This window comes from Terrapene carolina, unplaced genomic scaffold, assembly GCF_002925995.2.
Source record: "Terrapene carolina triunguis isolate 2854851 unplaced genomic scaffold, T_m_triunguis-2.0 Scaffold141, whole genome shotgun sequence".
Lineage (NCBI taxonomy): Eukaryota > Metazoa > Chordata > Testudines > Emydidae > Terrapene > Terrapene triunguis.
Genome location: NW_020664492.1, coordinates 12,026,992 through 12,052,097, shown reverse-complemented (window position 1 = coordinate 12,052,097; position 25,106 = coordinate 12,026,992). Strand labels below are relative to the sequence as shown.

The window sequence follows — 25,106 nt, the reverse complement described above, 5'->3', positions numbered from 1 at the left end:
TTTGTGCCACACCTAACACAATGCAACTCTGATCCCGTCTGGGGCAGCTGGATGCTTCTGTATTCTATCATAAATATCAAATCATAAATCATGCTCTAAAATTCTTTTAACTACGCTGCTGTTTTAAGTGTCAACTGAACAAAATGATAAACATCTGCTCTTTATAAAATAAAGAAAATTAGTCACAATGGTGGGAGAGGGGGATGACACATGCTTTGCATGTTTGATGAATGGTATTAATTCAACTAATTGAAGCTGGCAGTTTGAAGTTGCTATTCCTGGAAGGGTCTCAGATTGATACAATGTTCCCTCCCACAACCCTGTAGCATGTATATAAACTGTGAGCTCTCCAAAACTTTTTGCCAGTTCTCTCCTTAGACTAGGCAGGAGGAACAGGGGATTAAGGATGAAGATCCTTTTTTTATCCACCTTCTCCATTTTTTTGTTGTCTGCTTTTGATCCAGCAGACTCTTCTGCTCATTATGACAAGATTTTGTCCCATAGTCGAATCAGGGCACGTGAGCAGGGGTAAGTACGTGTTTTCTCTTTTATAATACCCTAAAAGGAGTGTTTTAAAGTTCTCTCCCCTACACGGAGCTCAAGATTAGCCATAATATTAAAATGAGATTTGTGCACTGTAAATTCTTACGGTGTGTGAATCAAATATATTATTTCTAAAATGCAAATGGTATGAAATATATTTCCAAATTATTTTTTGTAGAAAAACCATACAAAATAAGATTAAATATTGTTAAACTTTATGAACTGTTTGAAAGCTAAAAATTATATCTGAAGCTAAGTAAAATACATGTGTTTCAGTATCATTGAAAGTAATTATAGTTTACAACAGATATAATGTGTGATCAGACCTGTTTAACATGGCCCATTAAATATTTTACCAGCATTAGTGTATATTTCACAACATGTACTTTTTTTTTTCTCGTAGTGAGACGTATGAACTCTACCCAGTTTTCTGGCAATTTGTAAATGCACAATTAAAGTACTTTTCAAAAGGTCACTTCCCACTTAAGCTTTATAATAATATTGCACAGTAAGACACTGAAATGCAGTGATTAGAAATTATTTATTTTAACAAATTGTCTCAGAGTAAATATTAAGGAATCTAAACATATCTGTTTTAAGGTTTATTAGTAAAAGATAGTTTAGCTCTGTGTTTTTTTTTTTTAAAGAATCAAAAGAATTTTTGCCCCCCTGCTTACAAGATGAATGGGGCTTTGTAAAATAAGAGTTTAATGGTTTCCTCTTTTGAAAAGTGTTATGTTCTAACACGCCGACAGAAAAATTACTGTAATATATAAATTAGAGACAAAATGGAAATTTGCTTTTGAGGAAATGTCTCTTTTGCACACAACAACATTACAAAGTTTTCCTTATTTGAATTTTCTGACTTTTTTTATACAGCAGTTTACCCTTTGGTCCTGTGTAATTACTAGGCTGTTTATTTAGGTGCTCTTGACATTCCAGACAGTGGCAATCCAAATAGCTGATTGAGTTACTGAAGAGGGGGTTCCTTCCTGGATAAAGAGAAAGTCAGCTTTCTGCCCTTCCCCCTCCCCATGACATACAGCCACACAGCTGTGCACAAGACGAACTCTGATGAAAAGAGCTCGGCAATAGTCGCAGTTCAGTCCCTAGCGGATGGTAATTCACTTCAGGAAAAAAAATGCAATGCATAATAAAGCTTGATTAGGCACAGCTGGCAGTAACTGTTCACTAGAGATACAGTGCTGGGCTGGCAGACAGGGGGAATCACCTCTTGCTTCTAGGGAGTGTGGTCTTTCCAAAGAACTCAATAGGGCGGTGTCAGGAGCTTGGACAGTGGTTGACTGAAATCACACCTGCTCTGGGAATCAGGACCAGATGTTCATTTCTGGCTCTTGTCCATTGAATACTGTATTCAAAACTATTTTTAATCACACTTTTTCAAATATGTACAATGACTTTATGTGGTTTTTTTTCTCCAGTCCAAATGTCTGTGCTCTTCAGCAAGTTATGGGCACCAAAAAGAAATATTTCAGCACCTGCAGAAACTGGTATCAGGGAGCTATCTGTGGGAAGAAAGCGTAAGTGCTATTTGTTTCCTGACTATCCAATAGTTACAGAAATGTTATACTATTATTACAGAACTCTTCTTCTTTAGAGGCATATTACGTACTTGCTTCAAATGCAGATCTCCCAGTGCTAGCAATGGCAATTTGGAAAATGACAACATTGTGCAAAGCACTTAAATTCCAAGTGCTTTCCAAATAATCCTCACAACACGCTTTTAAAGATGATAGAACTGAGACAGAGGGCTGAAGTGACTTGTCCAGTGATACAAAGGGAGCAACTATCCAAGTTGGGGACAGAATTCAGTATTTCGTGGCTCCAGTCCTGTGCCCAGACCACACCTTTATCTATGTACATGGAACAAGAATAGAATATTCCTAAGGATTTGGTGAAGTTATTTTGTCTGTTGTTTACTAAGTCTAAGTGATTTTGGTGTCTTTTTAGTACCTTAGAGAAATGTGTTTCTTTACGTTTATTGTAATTGTGACCTCATAATTTCAAGATGAAATGAGTTGTTTCATTATCCCATGATGGTGATGACAAATTTCACTTCAGGGCCATACCATCAGAGTCATTAATGCCTCCACTTCTGGCCATGCACTATCTTTGGGGCATACTCACCCAAGCACCTAAAAGCCAATGCAGAACTTTTCCTGCACCGCTTTTCTTGGTGCTGCTGCCATGAGTGACTAGTACAGCTGGTTAAATCAGTATCCTTAGAAAAAGCTATTCTGCCACATTCTGTCACTATAGAGCCACTAAACTATCCAATTAGTATTTTTACAACATTCCACCTTTTCTTTAGCTGCTGAACTACTATTGGTTGGATAATTTATTCAGCAACTATGGCAAAAATCATTACATATGTTATTTGACTACTAATCTTGGTCAGGCAGATCTAAGATAAAAATTTCAAACATGCCTAAGTGAGGGAGGGATAGCTCAGTGGTTTGAGCATTGGTCTACTAAACCCAGCATTGTGAGCTCACTCCTTGAGGGGGCCATTTAGGGGTCTGGGGCAAAAATCAGTCTGGGGATTAGTCCTGCTTTGAGCAAGGGGTTGGACTAAATGATCTCCTGAAGTCCCTTCCAACCCTGATATTCTATGACTTAGGCACCTAAGTTGCATTTTCAAAAGTGATTTGGGCACTTAGGCATCTACATCTTATTGAAAGTCCATGGGACATGGTCTTCTAAATGACTAAAATACTTTTGAAAATGGGATTCATGCAGTAAGTCACTTAGATGCTGTTGAAAATTTTAGCCATTGTATTAAAAAAAATAACGATAGCAAACACCCAGAACAGGAAGTGACTGACATTTTCCAAGCCATTTAAAGGAACATTGTCACTTTCCTTTACTTCATGGCTATTTTCAAAACCAATTAAACGTTAGAATTCATTTTTAGCCTTTGCTTTCAAATTAAACCAGAATTCCTAAGTAAGCCCTCAAAACCTCAAACACCCATTAATTAATTTATTTGGACTTCAGTAAGTACTCACAACCTACATAGTTGCTACTGGGCATTGTGCACACATTAAGAGAAGTGTAACCCATCAGAAGCTTAGATAGCATGGTGACGTGCATGATATAAATGCCTACACAAATGTTCTTCACACTGTTACAAATTAGATTTGTGAATTCACAGTAGCTCAGCAAAGACCTGAAGCAACCCTGTACTGTGGTTGCTACTGGTGCTGGTCAGTGTTAGAAGTTCATGAGACTGTTTTGCATTTCTTGAGATTCCTGACAGACATCCCATCTTGTGACACAACACTGGAATGGCCCCTGAGGAAAAAAGAGTGGGAAGAGATGGAGGAGGAGGATATGGCCTCCAGTTTTTTTCTTTATCAGAAAATATTTTCAGCAGTGTCAGCATAACATAGAATTATGGGGCCAGTTATGTTTTTGATACACTAATCAAGCAAAGTTTACAATATCTAGTCTTGTGGTGCAAATATTCCAATAATTCTGAACTCTAAGGTCAGCTGAGATATCAGGGCTAAAATCTGGGCCCCACTGAAGTTCTCCCATTTACTTTAATGGGGCTAGGATTTCACCCTGGGCTTTCTGTTATTATAAACTTCATATTTCCTCCAAGAGCCACGGATTAACAGCTGTATTATATTAACATTATCACGAATGATACAATGACATTCTCACCAGAATAGGCACAGATACCTCTTTGAATCTCCAGAAGCTTCTCTGGAATATAATTTAGCATCTAGAATTCTAACCCTCCCATTTTGAGTTAGACTGATGTTTTCGCAAGGTTTTTTATTTCTGCAGCTGAGTCAGGATCTGGCTCCCCTTTATGCAATTTGATCAGCTCAGTTATGCATAAGATTGGGAGATTCTATGGAGACAATGTAGTTTAATTTCCAGGACTCAGATTGGTGCTATAGAAGTTGTGTTTGATCATCCTTCCAACATCTAGCCTGGGTTTCCCAGGCACTTTAGTTTGTTTTGTGGTCTTTCTCCCTTTCAGTCTTTCCTTTTCCTCCTGATGACATTTCAATGCAATAGTGACATCCATTTTCTTCAGAGCACATGGTGTAAATTGTCCAAGATATTTATTCACCGTTTATGTAAAGCCTGCCTTACCACTGTCTTCTTGGCACAGCACTTTCTTTCACTAGTGACACATTAGGGAGAAGGATGCTTCCTGAAAATGCTTTAGACTGAACTTCTGTGGACATTTTCAAAGCTGCTTTTGGAACATTAGCTGCTTCTGCAGACTAACTGCTTCATTTGTGTCATGTCTTGCCAATACCCTCTAAGTGAAAGACTGCTGAGTGCTTTAAGATGACATAGAGAATCATTATTCAGCTGAGCCACAGTGGTAGCATGAGTTATTTTTTTGTGGCCAGAGACATCATGACATGACAGAAGAAATATTTTGAGGCCATGAAGAGATTTTACAGTACTCAAAATAAGATTCCTTAAGTGTAGTTTGGACTCATTGACAGTGAGGTTACACAAAGGTATCAAATACATTCTGAGCTCTGCTTTGGCACTTTTTGGGTTGTGCAAATACTAGAAAGAGTAGATTTGAGGAAAACTTTGGATTGGATTTGGATTGAATGATAGGCATACTGGTACTTTTTGTGTGGTAACAGTAGAACATCTGGTATAATTTAGATGGTGCCGAAAGTAATGTAATTATTAACAGGAGATTTTGAACAACGCCAAAAACAGAACTACCACTATTCCTAAACAGATTAATTTGCTTCCTTCTCATTTTAAAAAACAATGTTATTTCTTATAGTTATAACAGTTCCATGGTAACTCCCTTCAGATTGTATATTCTGATCCAGAAAATGTACAAAAGATACCAAAAGGATCTACATTCTCTCATTTCCCATTTCCAACTGTATTTACAAATTCCCCAGCTGAACTACTGACCTGAGGGCTCTGTAGAAACAGGGGCCCTATTGGATCATAAAGGTGTTTGTCGTTTTAATAGTATATTATGCCTGCTAACAAGACAGATAATTTGCAAACAAGCCTCAGGGCCACTCTGAGCTATGCCAGCCACCAACAGCCCCAAGAGGATGCTTGACTATCCATAGAGATGCCCTGGCCATGCCCCCTCTTTCCTTGGGAATGCCCTGTATCCCTGGGGGTGAGATGGGAGTGGCATAGAGCTGGTTTTCTTTACTTAGGAATGCAGCATTACATCATTATCTGAAGAGTCACTTCTCTTCAGTAACATCACACCATGTGCTGAATTTGCAGAAGTACGTAACTGAAAGTTTTTTGGAGTGCGATATTAGTGTAAAGGCAACTTTGCTTTGGATTTTATATAATGTCTCTCTATGTGGGGGACGGACGGGGGACTGCGTTCTTTTTTTCCTCTAAATTGTCCTTCAACCTGAAAGGTGCCGAGCAACTGCATCTTACATTGATTTCAATAGAAGCTGCACATTCCACCTACCTCAGCATCGGGCTTATTGACAACCCTCACTCCATCACATCTACCCACACTTCACATACACTTGATACATCAGCTTTCTAGTTGCAATCAACCATGAGGGAACATATGGCTTTGGATACTAAAAGGAAGAACTGGCCAGACTTTAATTACTAGCAGTCCTCAGAGGAAGCATGCTGTATGTTAAAAGTAATATGATAACCCAAAGGTGCCAGCATTGTAGCTCTTGGCCAGAGAAGCATTTCTTTTGTCCATTGTGCTCTATAGCCAGTTTTCTGACTCACATAAATTGTACTCATATCAGAGTCAGTCTTTTCTCTGCTAAATATGGTGAAGAAGAGTAAACATGCAGTGTCTGATTGGTGCTTAGTCCCCCTTTTCCTGTTATCAAAACCTAAGTGAGATGTCAAAACACACAGGATATTTTCCTGTTTCCTTTTGGAATATTTTCTCTCTGAAAGAAGTATATATTCTTATAACAAAGCAATTCCCTGAACGGCAGATGCATGCTAATTGCTGGTTTGTGGCAGAGATTCCTCAAGAGCCAGGTTTTGTCTGACTCTAGCATGGGTGAGCAGGAGGCATGGGAGGAATGGTGCAAGGAGCCCTCTCCCCACACTTGTGTGCCTTGTGAAAGGGCCAGGAATCACTCCAAAAGGGAATCTTTGGGTGCACAGGGTGGGAGGAAGCAGGACAATTGTTGCATCCTCTGTGATAGAGCGGGTTTCACTATTGCTGCTTGCTCGGGAGTCGGGGAAGGCACAAACCTTCTCCAAACTAAATCTAGTCCTACCCATGCCAGGTTTGCATGCTCATCTACCTGGTGGAATATGAAGCCCACAATGTAAAGTTCTGGGGGATGGGCGTAAAGTGAATTGTCACCATCCACAGAGAAGTATATTACAGACTGTTGAACAAAACTTTTTTGAAGCTCAGTTAGAATTGTCTTGTGTAAGGTTTCGCCAGCTGAAAAATAAATAGATTCATTTTAAAATCAGATTAAAAAGAGAAAATAGGGAGTCAAACAACCTACATTCATAGCACAAACAAATCTAACATGGCAAAGCAAATTCTCTATAATGGAAAGCTCTTTGTTCTTTACCAGCTATCACTTTGCTATAAATTACGTAGCTCAGAGTCTCATTTTAAACTCATGCTTTGTAATGTTGTTTTTATTCCAGTCTGCTTTCATTTTTAGGTTTTTTTATTTTTAAGATTTAAGATTTTATTTCATCTTCAAATAGATTTTTATCCCAGAGTTCTGAAAATTCCAACTTTCAAGTAATTTGAGCAAGCCATTTAGTTTAATGTATTTGTTGCTAATACTTTGTCAGCTATCAGAGGGGTAGCCGTGTTAGTCTGGGTCTGTAAAAAGTGACAAAGAGTCCTGTGGCACCTTATAGACTAACAGACGCATTGGAGCATAAGCTTTCGTGGGTGAATGCCCACTTCGTCAGATGCATGTCAGCTCTAACTCATTACAAAAACCTACAAGATCCCACACAGCTGCCTCTAGGGAGCGTCCAGCTTCAAAATTGAGATCCTTGAGCCACATGCATTAAAAAAATCATGTAAAGCTCTGATTGCATGTTTTTCTAGTAATTCAGTCTGCAGTAATTACTTTGAAAAGCAATAACTGCAGAAGAAAGAGTTTAGTGATTTATGTTACTTTTCACGTTTCAGTAAGTCCATATAATTTCCTGGGTTTCTTTATCCTCTAGCAACCACATTCATCCTTGCCATAACTCCATTGACTTCAGTAGAATTGTGCTTATTTATAGCGGGGCTGAGTTTGGTTAAAAATGTCTATTTTAAGGCTGTTACTTCCTTCAAATCAATAAGGTACAATAAAAAGCAATCCATAATGCTGAATGCAACATTACATAGCATCAACCTGCTTCTGAGTACAGTTTATACATTCAAAGGTGAGGTGATTTCCTTGAACAACTATACATCAGGCACTAATCAATTTCCAGCTCAACTCCATCCTCCCCTTCATGGCTAAGCTCTCACTTCCTCTCTGCTAGCTCTTTCCTTCATTTGTTACAATCTGGCTTTCACCCTCTCTACTCTAACTAATGAGACTAGGGTGACCAGATGTCCCAATTTTATAGGGACTGTCCTGATTTTGGGAGCTTTTTCTTATATAGGCACCTATTACCTCCCACCCTCTGTCCCGATTTTTTACGCTTGTTATCTGGTCACCCTAAATGAGACTGCTCTCACTAAAGTTACCAATGACCTTTCCCTTGTCTTCTCCATATTCCTTGATTTTTCCCCTGCTTTCAACATAACCAGTCAATCTTTATTGATTCTCTCCTTTATTGGCTTTTACAACACTGTTCTTGAACAGTTTTCCTTTTTACCTCTTGCATTTCTCTTTCAGTGTTGTCCTCTGTGGCTCCACCTCCTCCCCTTTCTGTCAGCATCCCACAGGGCCTATTCCTAACCCCCTGCCTTCATTCCTTCACATTATCCCTGGGTGGTCTTATTTGCTTTCATGACTCTAATTACCATCAATTTACCCTTCACATGTAGACTATTGCCAAAGCTTGGCGCTTTTTTTCTTTACATCCACACTGTCAAAAGCTTGTCCATGCTTTGATAATCCTCCCCATCCCTCTCAATCTTGATTCTGTTGATCCCTCCTGTAATCTTCTCTTTGGTTTTCCAATCCCTTCTCTCCTAGCCAAAATGTCACCATCAGATTCATTTTCTTCACCTGCTACTGCAATACATCATTCCCCTTTACGAGTCCCTTCACTAGCTCCACTTCCCCTCCCACATCCATTCCAAGCTCCTTGTCAACCTTCATGACTGTGGATGTGTTGTATATTTAAAATGCTACGTAGCTACAGAACACAGTACAGTGCAGCCACTTAATAGGGTCTGATTTGATACCAACAGAAAATAGGCTGCTGAATGTTAAAAAAAAAAAAAAAGATGATTAGGTAACTCTAGCCAAGGAAACTGAATAGAAGTAGATAATTTGTAAAAAAGTAAAACTAAGATAATTAACTGTAAATGGTGTCATTTCGTTTGTACTTTATTTAATCTAGTTTTATTTATACCCTGCAGAACTGTCTTGTATGAATGTTGCCCTGGCTACATGAAGTTGGATGGAATGAGAGGTTGTCCGGCAGGTACAGTCTTAGATGCGCATGATCTTTACATATGGGTCCCATTCTAACACAGGAGATTTTTCAGAAGTGGTCTGTAATTTTGGGTGCCCAACCTGAGACATCTAGAGCTTGTTTCTCAGAGGGGAAGATTGAGGATCCACAACTTCATTTGATGTCCCTGAGTGTGGGCAGCACCACTGGAAATCATCCCCACGGTGTTTGACATTGGACACCGAACACTGAGGCATCCATAATTAGAGGCTACTTTTGAAAATTTAAGCCAAAACCCTTAAAATATGAACCTGACCACTATGGATAATCCTGGCAAGTCTTGGTCCTGCTGATGTGATAGGTTCCCCGGCAGCAGAAATATCACAGTCCCACTGTGTAAGGGGACAGGATTTGGGGGAATTGTACATGAGGCATACATGAGGAGGCGGGATAGTTCAGTGGTTTGAGCATTGGCCTGCTAAACCTAGGGTTGGGAGTTCAATACTTGAGGAGGCCATTTGGGGATTTAGTTGGGGATTGGTCCTACTTTGAGCAGGGGGTTGGACTTGATGATCTCCTGAGGTCCCTTCCAACTCTGATATTCTATGATTCTTGTGTGGTGTGGCGTTCCCTTCTGTGTCACTTACATAGTTGCTTGCAGTGGACTAAGCACCATTGGGTAGGGGGAAGGATGGTGCAAAACCAGGTATAGGAGGTGAGATGGGTGGGGAGGGATGGGTATTAGAGGTGTATAAGAAGGTACCAAGTACTACTCAGTAGAACTGGCTGGCTATACAATTTCCAGTGGAACATTTTTTCATGGGAAAATGCTGGTGTCAAAATGAAAACTTTTGCAGGAACTTTTCAATTTTGTCCAATTTTCCTATAGAAACCAAGCAGATTTTCAAAGGGTTTTCTGCCAGCTCACCTGTCACATGGGCTGCCAGGATCCTGGAAGCCCTGGGAGCCTTAACACAAGCCAGAGTTTTCAGGACTTCTAGGCTTCTCAATAACCTATCAGATGGGCAGCTGGGGCTCCAGGCAGCTTGGGGATTTTGTTTAGAAAAAATAAAATCAGAATGCCATTTACATTTTTTCTAAACAAAAGTTTCAGACCTTCACCTCTCCACAACTTGGGGTGGAGAATTCCTCCCCTCTGGATATTTGTTGAGTTATTTTTTCTGGGCACTGTCTGCAATGACGATTTGGCATATATGGCAAATTCTGCTTAATTTGAACCCAAATTATGGAATTTTAAAAGCAATGTTTAGTTAAAAGGGTTTTATTAAGATGATTCTCTCCTCCAGTTAAAAGAGTGGTAATAGGTAATGATTTTGAGAGACTGACTTGTCAAAGAATTTACAGTAGTCTTGTCTTGTGTATTTTAGTTGCTCCTATTGATCATGTTTATGGCACCCTGGGCATTGTGGGAGCAACCTCTACTCAACGGTATTCTGATATGTCAAAGCTGAGAGAAGAGATTGAAGGACGGGGATCATTCACATTCTTTTCACCAAGCAATGATGCTTGGGAGCTGTTGGATCGAGTAACTATATATCTATATATCTCTATATACACACACACACATTAATGTTATGAGTGCTTTTTTGTATCTACAGTAGCTGTGTTTTAAACCACATTAGAAACAATGATGATTTTTTTATATATCAGAGATAAATATTGAAACTCAATTATTATATTATTCTAAACTAAACTATGCTTAAGGAACATAGGTATTTTACATTTAAAAAAAAAAGTCTAGAAACAATGAACACTTGCAAAGGATATCTGTTTGAGCACCGTCAAAGAGAAATTGTTTTTATGATTGTTGCTCAGCACCCTGAGTACTTTTGTGATTGGCTGCTTTATAAATACAATTATCATTATTAGTCTTGTCAGCATAGCTTTGGGAATAGTTTTGAAAACTGAAGTAATTCCAATAAGGGAGGGTGACAGACATTTTTGTGCATGACTGTAGGGTACTTTCCCTAGAACTACAATGTTAATCAAATCCAGTACAGAACCAAAAAAAAAAAAATTGAATGCCTTGCTTATGTAATGAGGCCTGCTGTCTTCGATACTTAATCAGTCTAGAGAATCCTCTAGCCAGCTGCGTACCAGTAAGGTATGTAACTTAAGTAATTTACCTAGTCAAATGAAATATACATTCAAAAATATGTTGAAAGCGTATTTTGTTGCAAAGAAATCTGTATAACTAGCTGATTAAGATTGTCCAGAAAATGTCTAACTGAATCTTCTTCCTCAGGAAATTCATAGTAATTTAGTTGACAATGTAAATATTGAACTGTACAATGCCCTCCACAACCATATGGTAAACAAGCGTATGTTGACAAAGGATCTTAAGAATGGCCTGACTCTTGTATCCATGTACAATGATCAGCAACTGCTTATTAATCATTATCCTAATGGGGTAAGTTTATTTCCATAAGCTTCTTTGATACCGTATTTCAGAGTGGTCACTTTCATTAACTCTGTGCATTTTTTTTATTTATCTAATGAAGAATCGATAAAGTCATAACGAGATTATCACTTGGCATGTCAGTTATACATTTTACCTTACAAATGCTAGGAATACAGAATAAATCTATCCATTAAAGGACTCTTTCATAGACTGAAGGCTAATTGCTAAGAAAGGACTGGGTAACAAGAGCTAATTTTTGTTTTAAGAAAGTTGTAAAAACACGGAATGAATTTTCCTCTAAAGAGGTAGCCTTTTGTGGATAGGACAGATTATTATCCTTCTAAATATCAGAAGTTAGATTTATTACTTTTTTCATATATTACTAAATACATTTTAATTAGATTTTTATTCCAATTGCAGCATGTGACAGAAATATTTAGTCGTAGAAGAAACGCTTATATTATCTTCCTACATGGGATTTAATTTTTATAAACCACGATTCCCAAAGTAAAGTCACTAGTATTTATTTTTTTAAATTCATAGAAACTACATGTTAGGTTGGCACTGAAATTAGTGTAAACCAAAAGCAAGAACCATTTTAACCATTCAGGGAAATGGAACGCTAAACAATTGTAATATGGTTGGAAATCAAGATGACCTGCACAAGTTGATCTATTGGTAAATCTAGGTGCACAGGCACTGACTTTTGTTTTTGCCAGTTTGTGCTCTTCTCGCTCCCTCCCCCTTTGCGAGCAGTGGGCGGGTCGTCGGGGGAAAGAGGCTGGGTGGGGGTGGAGCCTTGGGGCAGAACGTGGGCTGGCCCTTAGGGGGAAGAGGCCAAGCAGGGATGGGGCCTGAGGGGGAAGAAGGCTGAGTAGGGGCAGGGCCTCAGGATGTAGCGGGGCCAAGGCCTTGGGGCAAAGAGACCAAGTGGGGCAGGGCCGCCCAGAGGATTCAGGGGGCCTGGGGCAAAGCAATTTCGGGGGCCCCTTCCATAAAAAAAAGTTGCAATACTATAGAAAACTATATTCTTGTGGGGGCCCCTGCAGGGCCTGGGGCAAATTGCCCCACTTGCCCACCCCTCTGGACTGCCCTGAAGTGGGGGCAGGGCCTCAGGCAGAGCTTGGGCAGAGCAGTGGGTGGGTTCATGGTCCGGATGCTGGGGCCTACAGAAGATTAATCCAGCCCTGCAAGTGCTAAGCACCCCCAATTTTTTTTCAGTGGGTGCTTGAGCCCCAGAACACCCACAGAGTTGGCAATTATGGCTAGGTGGATGTCCTCCTTAAAAATAAATTAAAAGAGATAGGATGCTTAATATTCTACTGTTCAATTCTTTAAACATAGGTTGTTACTGTTAACTGTGCCAGAATCATCCATGGCAACCAGATTGCTACAAACGGTGTCGTTCATGTCATTGACCGTGTCCTGACCCCTGTTGGAAATACCATTCAAGAGTTCCTTGAAGCTGAGGATGATCTCTCATCTCTTAGAGTGAGTGGGGGAAAATAAAATGCTAATAAGCTTCTTTGGCCTTGTAATTTTCCTTTCTTTTTCTGTAGTCTTAGATGTAAGAAAAGATTATTAACACATTGTCAGGGGAGTGAAATGAACCAAATCAAGGACCAGTCCACCATATGATGCAAGGTAGAAGAGCTATATATTTTTACATAAGTGCCCAGTCCTGCTTTTGTGATAGTCGTGTAATTGACGTCACTAGGGCAGATTCTGGCACCCTTATTCGCAGTGAGTAGTCTTTACTCCTTGAGCCCTGGGGCTGTTCGGAGAGTAAGGTATCACTCAGTGTGAGTACAGATCACAGAATCTGGTCCTGTCTGATCAGAATTAGATCCAAAATGAGGACAATAATTAAAAGTAATGGAAGTAATAGAGATATCATCATGGAAGCTGAAGTGATCCAGTTGGTTTCAGAAAGTTGGTTAGAGAGTGGTGAGAAGGATATTTACTCGCTGGCTTGGGCTGGGGCACCAGGATATTATGGAATCTTTCCAAGCCTCTCCCTCACTCTCTTCCAGAACTGAAAAACTCTCTCATTTGCCTTCCTTTCCTCTGATTTCTCTCATCTTTTCTTCCTTCTTTGGAAGAAAGAGAAAAGTTAGAAGCAGCAGAGAACAGAGAGGGCCCAGCAGACTCCCTCTTTGTAGCATGAGGAGGTGAGAAAAACTATGGAAGGTGTGTGAAGTCAACCCTTATATAGGGCTGCTTTTCTTATTTCCTGGTCGGTGGAGTCATATACGATGTCAAAATATAATTGTGTTGTTATGCTCAAATGACAAATGGGAGACATTCATGACAAGATGTAACTATAATTCTTATATAAACCCAGACATCTTAATATTAAAGATAGTTTTTTAAATAAATTGGCTTAGAGATGTTCCCATCTGTTCAGCAACGTATCTCAAGTACACTTACACTGTTCTGTAAATAACTATATTAATCTAGATAACTTATTTCAATGTTTTATATTTTGACACTGGAATTAGTAGGTTCTGTATGAATGGGCTTATTTAGTCTGCAGAAGACAAGAGTGAGCGGGGATTTGATAGCAGACTTCAACTACCTGAAGGGGGGTTCCAATGAGGATGGAGCTAGGCTGTTCTTAGTGGTGGCCGATGACAGAACAAGGAGCAATGGTCTCAAGTTGCAGTGGGGGAGGTCTAGATTGGATATTAGGAAAAAATATTTCACTAGGAGGGTGGTGAAGTACTGGAATGGGTTACCTAGGGAGGTGGTGGAATCTCCATCCTTAGAGTTTTTAAGGTTCGACTTGACAAAGCCCTGGCTGGGATGATTTAGTTGGGACTGGTCCTGCTTTGAGCAGGGGATTGGACTAGATGACCCTTTGAGGTCTCTTCCAACCCTAATCTTCTATGATTCTATGAACTCAAAACATGATAATCCCATTGGTCTGATGAGTTCCAGCTTAGGGCAGGTTTTCAACAGGGCAAATCAAACATCAAAAATGTTAGCGGCTCAATTCAGCTATGCCTCCAAAAGTTCTGGAGTAAATCCCAAACCCACTGAAGTCTAACGGCACAGCCCCTGTCAACTTCAATACAGCAAGGATTTCACCCTGGTGTTTATCTGCACTTGTCTGGATGTAGCCAAACCTTTGTATCTGAACAAATGATGTGAAAATCTTATGCTTTCTTGAAAGACTCCTAATTCTTTCTAGTATCAACTGGACCAAAGCTACCTATAAAACAGCCTCTCAATATATTTTTTTCAGTATACCTATTTATCTGAGCATGGACAAGCATATGGGCAGGGGGAGAACTTAAAATAAGCAAATTAAGAAAACTTTTTTCTTTAATCAGAAAAGGGTTGGCTTGATTACACTTTTAGGACAGGAATTGAGTTAGTTCATATTTCATTCAGACTGATTCCCACATACCTAGTTTCCAGGAAGTAAAGATGAACCCCTATTGAGGTTAGATATTTCAATCCTAGTTCATATCTACTGTGATTAGATACCTTTCATCATTAATGTCCATTAGCCAATCTGAACAAAATTGAAGGAATTAAACCATGTAAACATTATGGCTAAATGTATCCTTATGCCTTAGGAAGGGTTAGGAAACAATGTACTGTACAACACATAATTCACTAGCTGTATTATGAAAGATTTTTTACCTTCTTCAGAAGTATCAGGTCTTGGCTTCTATTCCAAAGGTAAAACAGTGGATTAGATAGACTGTTGGTTTCATCTGCTATGGCAAAACCTATGTGCATATGTTCTTCAAGGCACTGAACTTTTTCAGGATTCTTTGTATTCATTTAACCTAAAGGTTTGTATATAGAATTTCACTCATTCAGCTTTATTTAAATTTACTATTGAGTGTTTTCATGTGGTGGATGAATCTAATGAACTACATTCAGAACTACATTCTGATTTGGACTAGAGTAAATCCAATCTATCTCAACTGAAATCAACAGAGTTATGCTACATTTGAATCATTATAAATTGTATCAGAATTGGGCTCTTTCTTAATATCTGCTAAAATATCAAAGAAACTCAGAAGACTGAGCCAAGATGTTTCCCTAGAGTATTTAGTTTTCTACATTTTGTTTCTGTAATTTTACTTCTGTAAACAGTCTTTTCTCTGAAGAATATTATAATTCATTTCAACATACCACTAAGATATCTGGATACAAATCCTAAAGTGCTAAATCATAATATGGTATCAGTTGCACGGAAACTATGTGCCAAATTTTACCTACAGATTCATATACAACAACTTCCACTGTTCTCAATGAGAGATGAATGTGAGCATTCAAGTGCAGGATTTGACCCTCTGAGGTTTTGAAATTAAGGGTTTTGCTTTTCTGCACCCATAAGTTTAATGTATTTGAACAATGTTCTCAGTAAGCAATACATTTCTTTTCTAGGCTGCTGCCATTACATCTGGTGTATTGGACACACTTGGAAAGCCCGGCCATTACACACTCTTTGCTCCTACTAATGAAGCTTTTGAGAAACTTCCACGGGGAGTCTTGGAAAGGATCATGGGCGACAAGGTGGCCTCTGAAGGTACATCAGTGATTTTGTATATGGGAAAATGTGAAAATATATCAAACATAATCAAATCAGGAATTAGCAACAAAGGGATTATAAAACCATACACATCTCTCAAAAGAGTGATCAGAAAATTATAACTGTTTGTATTTATTTAATAGAAATGGACCTCAGCTTTATATTCCGGGGCATCTGGATCTGGGCTTTTGCCTCAAACGCCATCTCAGCTATAGCTCTTTCATAGTAAGGGTATATGTATTCTATGGGCCAAATTCTACTGTGTAAACTTTTCAAGGGATTGTCTTATTTTTTTACAGAGCACAGTGGGGCTGCAATCCTAATTCAGTCTGTTGGGTACTATTGTAACACAAAGAAATAAAAAGCACAGACAATTTGGTCTGTGAAATGCTATGCACATCTATGTGCTGTGTTAAAAATAATAATAATTACCAATAAAATAACCTTCAGTTCATTTGAGAAGGGTACTCAAGACAATTTGATTTTACTTCCACAAAAATGTACACTGGTTCCCAATCCCACAGGGATCCAACATGTTGTTTATGGGTAAAATTTTCCAATGCACCTAAGTGATTCTAGAAACCTACTTCCCATGGACTTTCATGGAGACCTAGCTGAGTCACAGAGGTGCTTTTAAAATGTTTGCCCTACATGCTTTAAACTGGATATTCCTATCTCATGCAGGCAGAATTGCCATTGAAGTTTATGGAAGCTATGCCTGCAGGCCCTTTAATGACAGGCATCAATTGGAAAACAGAGCAGAATGTGCTGGGCCAGATCTACAGGTGGTGTAAAGTGGTATAGCTAAATTGACTTACACCAGTGGAGGATCTGACCCACCATTTATTAATGAAGAAGAATCATTTAATGATGGCTGTACAGTGCATTTTAAATAATGAGGCAGATGCCAATTTTCTTGTCCTACTTATGTCTGTGGTGTGTAAGTGAAGGTCAAGAAGGAAGATTGTCTTCAGTTTGTCTGTGCAACTATGGTTTCAAGACAATCTAATTTTAATCCTTTAAAAAGATGTTACCAGTCACTGAACCCCAGTCCTTAAGCGGATTGTATGGCTATTACATCACTTTCCAGCACATTTATCTGCAGTGGTCTGATACTTGGGGATAAGAATCCTTTAACAACCAAGCTGTCAAAAGAAAGACTATGCATCTAATGCAATCAACATTGGTTAAATGCATGCATAGCTCATAAAATTTACTTTCCACAGAAAGGAAAAGGAAGTCCCATTAGAATCATTATAGTTGTAAGTTACAGCTAACATCTGTCCTTCTCATTAAGAAAGGGCAATTGCTATATACTGTACTGTAGGAGTCAGAGTTTCTGTCCTGCTTTAAATTACCAATAAATAAATAAAATAAAATAAAAAAGCCAAGGGATTCAGAATAAGCATTATGAGCAGGATGTCTGAAAGAAATCTATGGAAACTATGCTGTAAAGACTGAGACTGCAGTTTCTGTATGCACTATGCTGCATATTTGAGGCATTTTAAAGGTGAACTGCAAAGGGCACTTTTATGCCTTTTGGTAAGTTCTCCTTTACAAAGATTAAAGATGGTTCAAAGTTTTCTTCCCAAACTAAAAAGCAAACAAAACAAAACAAAAGTGGGGGGAGGGGAATTTAGACATATCAAGTTTTGATTTCATCTTTTCTTCTGGAGCATTCCTTGGAGGATTGGAATCTATGGGATGTTTCCTAACAATTTATTGAAGCGTGTGTAATCTTTCAAAAATACAGGTTTTCTCCCAACTGTTTGTGAGGAGTAAGATATTAAAGCAGTAAGTTAGTTTATTTATCCAATTCTCCAAGAAGTCCTCCAGCAAAAAAGAAAGAACTCAGGACCTGATGAGGATGAGGGAGGCGGTCTGGGGACTGTAACAGTCACCTGATTCTCAGAACATAAGAACATGAGAATGGCCATACGGGGTCCAGCTAGCACAGGATCCTGTCTTCTGACACTGGCCAATTCCAGGTGCTTCAGAGGGAATGAACAGAACAGATAATCATCAAGTGATCCATCCCCTGTCACCCATTCCCAGCTTCTGGCAAACAGAAGCTAGGGACACCATCCCTGCCCATTCTGGCTAATAGCCATGGATGGACCTACCTCCATGAATTTATCTAGTTCTTTTTTGAACCCTCTTATAGTCTTGGACTTCACAACATCCTCTGGCAAAGAGTTCCACAGACTGACTGTGCGTTGTGTGAAGAAATATTTCCTTTTGTTTGTTTTAAACCTGCTGCCTATTAATTTCATTTGGTGACCCCTAGTTCTTGTGTTATGAGAAGGAGTAAATAACACTTCCTTATTTACTTTCTCCACACCAGTCATGATTTTATAGACCTCTATCATATCCCCCCTTAGCTGTCTCTTTTCCAAGCTGAAAAGTCCCAGCCTTATTAATCTCTCCTCCTGTGGAAGCTGTTCCATACCCCTAATCATTTTTGTTGCCCTTTTCTGAACCTTTTCCTATTCCAATATATCTTTTTTGAGATGGCGTGACCACATCTGCACGCAGTATTCAAGATGTGGATGTACCATGGATTTTTAAAGCAGCAATATGATATTTTCTGTCTTATTATCTATCCCTTTCCTAATGATTCCCAACATTCTCTTCACTTTTTTGACTGCCGCTGCATACTGAGTGGATCAGGGCAGATTTGTTCTGGTCCTGGACCCACATAATTTATAGTAGCCTAAGGATTGCTCTATCTTGTGCTAGCTAGCTATGGTCCCTAAGGGAACAAATGCCAGTTATTAATCGGCAGAGCTCCAGTTGACCCTTGTTGTGACCCCAACAGCGTTTGTGCACTCTGCTGAGGGTGAGGCATTAGGAATACTCTGTGTCACGTTAAACAATCTGCAAGCTCCCCTACTCCAGGAGAATTCTCATTAGGGCCAGATCAGGCAACTTGCCATCATCTGAGTGGCATAAAGTGGCAAATGCTGGAGGGAGGGAATCTGGGCTGATACTTGGAATGTAAAAAAATAATCAAGAAAAGAGAAATTTTTGAAATCTCATAGAACTTCTTTATGCATCATAAAAAAGTAAAATGTGATTTTTTTTAAAATTGCTTTTGAGTTCACCTATAAGAATTTCATCTTGTCTTCTGGGCACCACACCCAGAAGACTGGACTCTGAATCTCACTTCTCCAATATGTACCAGAACCCCCTCTTGTATATTTGACAACAAAAAGGAAGAGAAATCTCTGCTGGGGCTACACACCTGTGAGCTGAATTCTGTCCTTCATCGTACAATGAAGGCAGCAGGGTTGCCCATGGACAGAATATGGCCCTCTGTGTTTTCAGTATCTGCAAAAAGTAAAGAACTGAAAGCAGCAGACAGTCCTGTAACACCATCTTTAAATTCCTCCACAAAGTTCAGACCACCTAGGTTATCCTCAGCTCCACATGTCTAACAGACTCTCCCCACTGCCAGCAAGTAACCACATTTCACACTCCCTTCATTTTACAGGGAAGAGTAAACATCTGTGTCTACTACCAGCCTCTCCACAGACTGGTTGCAGATGTTTAGTGACTGACAACTAATGACACTGGTGTATCTGAAGGGGTAAGGCCACCAGCTAGAAAATCCTCTCACTGGATCACTAGCAGGAGGATATTTCTTGGAGGTGCCCTTTTTCCCATTATAAAAAAGGAAAAAAAAGGAAAAAAGGAGAAACAAAAAACCCAGTGGGAGCTACTAGAACCAAATAATGAACAATAATAATAAAAGCTGAGGCTTGGTTCTGAATACCCAATACAAAATATGTTGAGTTCCACCAGCAACCTAATTTTACCCATGACCATTAAACTATATCCTCTGGAGATCTAATTAACAGACTAGGATGTATTTAATGATATCATGGGAATCACTAAAAAAAATTCTTAACCATAATGTGCTATAGCAGTCTGCACGTATGAGTTCTTGTACAAATAACCCTATTTTCAGTGACCAGAAAAAAGAGTTATCTGTACAGCCATTAAGAGAATATTATATTTTGTATTTTTCAAACTTGGTATGAAAAATTATGGGAAATAAAGATAGTTATTCAAAGTTATATTGTAACAACATTAATTCAGTCAATGCATTAAATTCTTTTAAGCAATCCTGTTACAATCAAGTGCCTGTCTCTTCTTTTCTCCATAGCTCTCATGAAGTTCCATATTTTAAACACTCTTCAATGCTCTGAAGCCATCATGGGTGGAGCAGTCTATGAGACCTTGGAAGGGAGTACAATTGAAGTAGGTTGTGATGGTGAAAGCCTGACTGTAAATGGAGTCAAGATGATAAACCGCAAAGACATTGTGACAAGCAACGGTGTTATCCACCTCATTGACCACGTGCTGATTCCTAACTCTGGTGAGTAACTGACATAGTTTCATGTATGTATCACAGTGATAAGGAATGTTGACTACAAGACATTCTCCACCTGAGAATCTATACAAGCCTGTTTATTGAGAGGACCTGTGTGCACTCCTCCTCTGTACCTTATCCAAACCCTCTAAACCCTCTTGTATTGAATTGTAATTTGTAGGGAGGGCAGTCGCTGAATCAAGAAAACTAATTAACAGGCTAAAATTAATTATCTTTTCCTTTATCAATTGCAGCCAAGCAAGTTATTGAGCTTGCAAGTGACCAGCAGACCACCTTCATAGACCTTTTGGCACAGCTGGGATTGGTTTCTTCTCTAAGGCCAGAGGGACAATACACTCTGCTGGCTCCTCTGAATGGTGCTTTCTCAGGTAGGTAGCCTTGGAGGGGAATATTCCCTCTTTCTGACATAGTGTCAAAAGCATCTTTTCTGCCATCATGGTTTTCTAAAACAAACTTTTTTCCCCAGTCTGTGTTTTGAGACTGCAAAGAATTGGCACAACTGAGAATAAGAGATTCTTTGTCCTTTTCAATATGCACAGTGGGTAAAATTTACCACTATGCAGAGACCGCAGAAGACCTATGTGCCACTTGAGTCTTACTTAAGCCTACACAATTTATTTTATTCAGTATATTGAGAACCTCTTTATTTGATGGGAAAAGTAGAGTTAAAATAAGATGCAAAACGTACCCTAATGCTTAGCAGGAGAGCTGGATGAATAATGTAATAATATATTACAATAAATCCCCTTAAATTCACTTGAGTTGTCATCAGAACCCCCTTTATTTACTGTCCAAGTAGTTTCACACAAGCACATTTTTATTTACCATAATGTTTGAGCAAAGAGAAGGTGTCACATATGTATGTGTCAATACACATTTGAATTAGTATTTGCACTAGGAGTGGCCACATGGCCCTTCTGGAAGCTCTTTGTGGATTTGGTAGTCATCCAATCAGAGATAAGAAACAGCTCCATATGACTTAGATGTCACAACACAGAGTGAATTACAAATGGTGGATACTCAAAGCAATAGTTACAACAAATATTTTACAAGTAATCTAGAGGTTAAAACATGCCTATACATAAATCATCTGCCAAATATCTACTAAAGAATTAGAAGCCTGTTTACAGATCATTTGTAATCATAAAAAGGAGTTAATTTCATTTCGGTGAATAGTTTCCCAATTTTATTAAGTCTAAAATGATTGATCTAAAATGTAAACAATGCAAAAAGAACAAGTATTTTCATGATACTCAAACATAGTGTGTGCAGTGAACCTTACCTAAATGAAGGAATCATTTATACATTATTGTCTAAATGATTTTGTAGATGACACTTTGAGGATGGACCAACGCCTTCTTAAACTGATCATGCAAAACCACATTTTGAAAGTGAAAATTGGCCTCAGTGAGCTCTACAATGGGCAGAAGGTGGAGACCTTGGGAGGAAAACGACTCAGAATCTTTGTATACCGCACAGTAAGTGAATGAGGATTTCCAAATCCTGGGGCAGTGACTAATAAAATCTATCCAAAATCTGAAGCTGGAGAAGGATGGAGCTCACTCGAGAAGACAATACTATTGGTATTATAAGAGAACTCACCATTGAAAGTCAAAATTACCAACAGTTACCACACCACGGTACAGTAGAGAGGTCTTTGATTTTGACATATTATGCAATTAAATTAAATTAAACTTTGGCTGAAATAGATGAATGAGTGGAAAACTAGAAGATGGCTTCACAATTTGGCTTGAGATTAATAATAAAAATTTCTAGTTTCTGAACAGCTAACAATTTTTTCAAGTGACACAAGTAATCAAGTTTCAAACTATTTACATATTCATTTACCACATCGTTTGCTTCCTTTTGCACATTTTATTTGAAAAAGGAGGAACAAATAACTTGCCAATGAGCAGTTGGAGAAATTCTATTTTTAAATTGTAGAGGCTACAGAGGAGTTCATGTTTCAGGCTGATTACAAAAAATATGCTTCACTAATGTCGCCATGGCTGTGGCATGGACGCTGTGACTATAATGTCGGGTGGTTTGTCTTGTTTTTTCTTTTATATCAGGCTGTATGTATTGAAAATTCATGCATGGTAAGAGGAAGCAAAGAGGGAAGGAATGGTGTTATTCACATTTTCAGACAGATCATCAAACCAGCCGAAAAGTCACTGCGTGAAGTGTTGAAGAATGATAAGCGCTTTAGGTAAGCAAAAGGTTTTCATAGCATAGAAATCTCTCTATGGACGTGGTTATGTCTACACAAGAAATGCTCCAGCAGCACAGCACATACTATAGTGATGGGTTCTTCGGTCACTGTAGTCAATCCACCTCTGTGAAAGAATTCTTCCATTGACCTAGTGGTTTCTATACCGGGGCTTAGGTCAGCTTAATTACATCTTTCAGCATATGACATTTTTCACAGCCCTGAGCAATGTAGTTAAACTGATCTAACTTTGTAGTCTAGACCAGCCCTCGATCAATATAGAGTAGAGCTGCTCTGAAAAATCAAATTTTGACAAAAAATGGTAGGGTGGGAAATGGATTTCTTTCTCCATTTTCCATGCAGGTATATTTTATAATACCAGAATGGTACAGTGAAGCTATAGGCTCCCATTCTGGGCGGCAGTCTAGCTCTTTCATGCCATTCCAGTGACAATAAGGTCCAGAACCCAGAACTCATTCCCTGCTGGTAAGTCCTCCAGCACCAGAGCAGTGTAGGGCTGGTGTAATAGCTTTACATGGCCACGCATGCTCAGCTACTGGCAAGATGTTCACAGGGGCTGGGACAGTAGGGGAGCAGAGAGGATGTGTCTAGAGTGTTTTCAATAGGACTACTTCTCATGAGTAAGTGTGGCTACAGCCTGGGGCCTTAATTTTTCTCAAACCCTAATCCCTGTACACAACTTGCCTGTACACAGGGTAGCCTGAGTACATACTCTAGTATCCCATTTAATGAAGTACTACTCCCTTGAACTCACTTATCTTACTATTATCTCCCTCTTCCCTTTTATCTACTGCCCTGGGAGCGTACAGTCTTCCTCTCCTTCTACTTCTCCACTGGATTCTCATTTCTGACTGCTCCACTCCATGAACAGTACTTGTATCAAGGTCACCAACATCCTCCTCTTCCTCTACTCCCTTCCTCTTCAGTCTAGCCATTGCTCTTGACACATTCAATGACTCACCACCTCCTCCACTCTCCCTCGTCCTTGAAATCATTGGGAATAATTGCAGAGTAAGGTATTACACAGATGCTTAGAAGTGACAGGAACTAATTAAGCAAACTTTTGTGTGCTGATGTTGCCTGCAAAATTCCTTGTGTAAACAAGTCTTTGGGAACTGGACCATAACTTAATGTGTGCTTTTTTTTCTGATTAGCATATTCCTTAATCTGGTGAAAGAAGCCGATTTAGATGATGTTCTATCACAACCTGGAGAATGGACTTTGTTTGTCCCAACTAATGAGGCCTTTAAAGGCTTGACGGATGAGGAAAAGGAAATACTGAGAAGTAAGTAGCACAAGAATATTAGAAATGTAATTAACTAGGGGTGAAATCCCACTGAAGTCTATGGGAAAGATTCCAATGACTTCAGTGGGGCAGGATTTCACCCTCAATGTTTAATGTGCCTGAAATCTGCGTGCTTCATACTCCTAGGATCCACCAAAGACCCTGTCCCTGCAAGGAACTCTGTGTACCCCCAGGCAACGGGATCAGAGTTTATAAGCTGGCATCCCTCCTTTTCTTTCCTTTCTCTTCCCCTGCCTCCAGCACAGCCATCTCTGCCCTCACCCTCCTATTAGAAAAGTATATCTTCACTGGATCCTTGCTACTTTTGCTACTTATACCACAATACTTTGCATTTATATAACGACTTTCAAACAAGACTCTCATGGCACTTAAAGTAGCTTTTTTAAACCCCACAAGGGATGTACACTGCTCACTTCAAACACTACTGCAGTCGGGTGCGTTGTGGCAGGGTACAAAGACTTTGACCACTTTGTACCTCCCTGGGCAAAGGCCAGAAACAGGTCCAGTCCCCTCACTTTACATACTGGAATTCAGCAATGATATCAGGGTTAATATCTCATATCCTATAGAAAGTTCTAGAGGATCTTTAATGAGTGAAAAGAGTAAAGATCAGAGCCATAGTGTAAAGCTGTGTCAATCAATTACACCCCATCCTACATCTCCAATCATTCTGTCACTTACTCACCCAATTGCTTCAGTTAAGAGCTACATCATAACTTATTATTATTTGCCTCAAAGGCTGAACTATTCCACAGGAACAAATCTACTTTGTCATGTCCCTCTAAATTCATTAGAGAGATAAAGTGGGTGAAGTAATATCTTTTTATTGGACCCACTTCTGTTGGTGAGAGAGAGGAGCTTTCTGGCTACACAGATTGTTTAGCATAAGCAGTTAACACATCTTGCAAGGGACCATTCAAGGTTAAGTGGCTGATTAACACCTCTCCAGTCATAGGGAGGAAAGGAAAAAAAGCTGGTGGGTAGGAGGGAGGTTACGTGGGTTATAGATTGTTGTAATAAGCCTTAAATCCAGTGTCTCAGTTCAGTCCATTGGAATCTAGCAACGTTATGAATTTAAGCTCC

General features: G+C 39.2%; 1 protein-coding gene across 11 annotated transcripts in view; it reads left to right on the top strand.

Moving 5' to 3' along the window:
• Positions 1-343: 343 nt before the first annotated feature.
• The window catches only part of LOC112103053 (periostin), a 49,209-nt gene continuing 24,446 nt past the window's right edge, over positions 344-25,106 (top strand). For all 11 annotated transcript variants that reach the window (XM_024194650.1, XM_024194648.1, XM_024194647.1 and 8 more), the window contains exons 1-12: positions 344-528; positions 1,986-2,084; positions 9,083-9,147; positions 10,506-10,663; positions 11,384-11,548; positions 12,884-13,030; positions 15,947-16,088; positions 20,260-20,472; positions 20,721-20,855; positions 21,817-21,965; positions 22,560-22,696; positions 23,872-24,002. In XM_024194650.1, the coding sequence (XP_024050418.1) occupies positions 407-528; positions 1,986-2,084; positions 9,083-9,147; positions 10,506-10,663; positions 11,384-11,548; positions 12,884-13,030; positions 15,947-16,088; positions 20,260-20,472; positions 20,721-20,855; positions 21,817-21,965; positions 22,560-22,696; positions 23,872-24,002 (1,663 nt within the window). In that variant the 5' untranslated portion in view covers positions 344-406. The remainder of the gene's footprint in view (positions 529-1,985; positions 2,085-9,082; positions 9,148-10,505; positions 10,664-11,383; positions 11,549-12,883; positions 13,031-15,946; positions 16,089-20,259; positions 20,473-20,720; positions 20,856-21,816; positions 21,966-22,559; positions 22,697-23,871; positions 24,003-25,106) is intronic.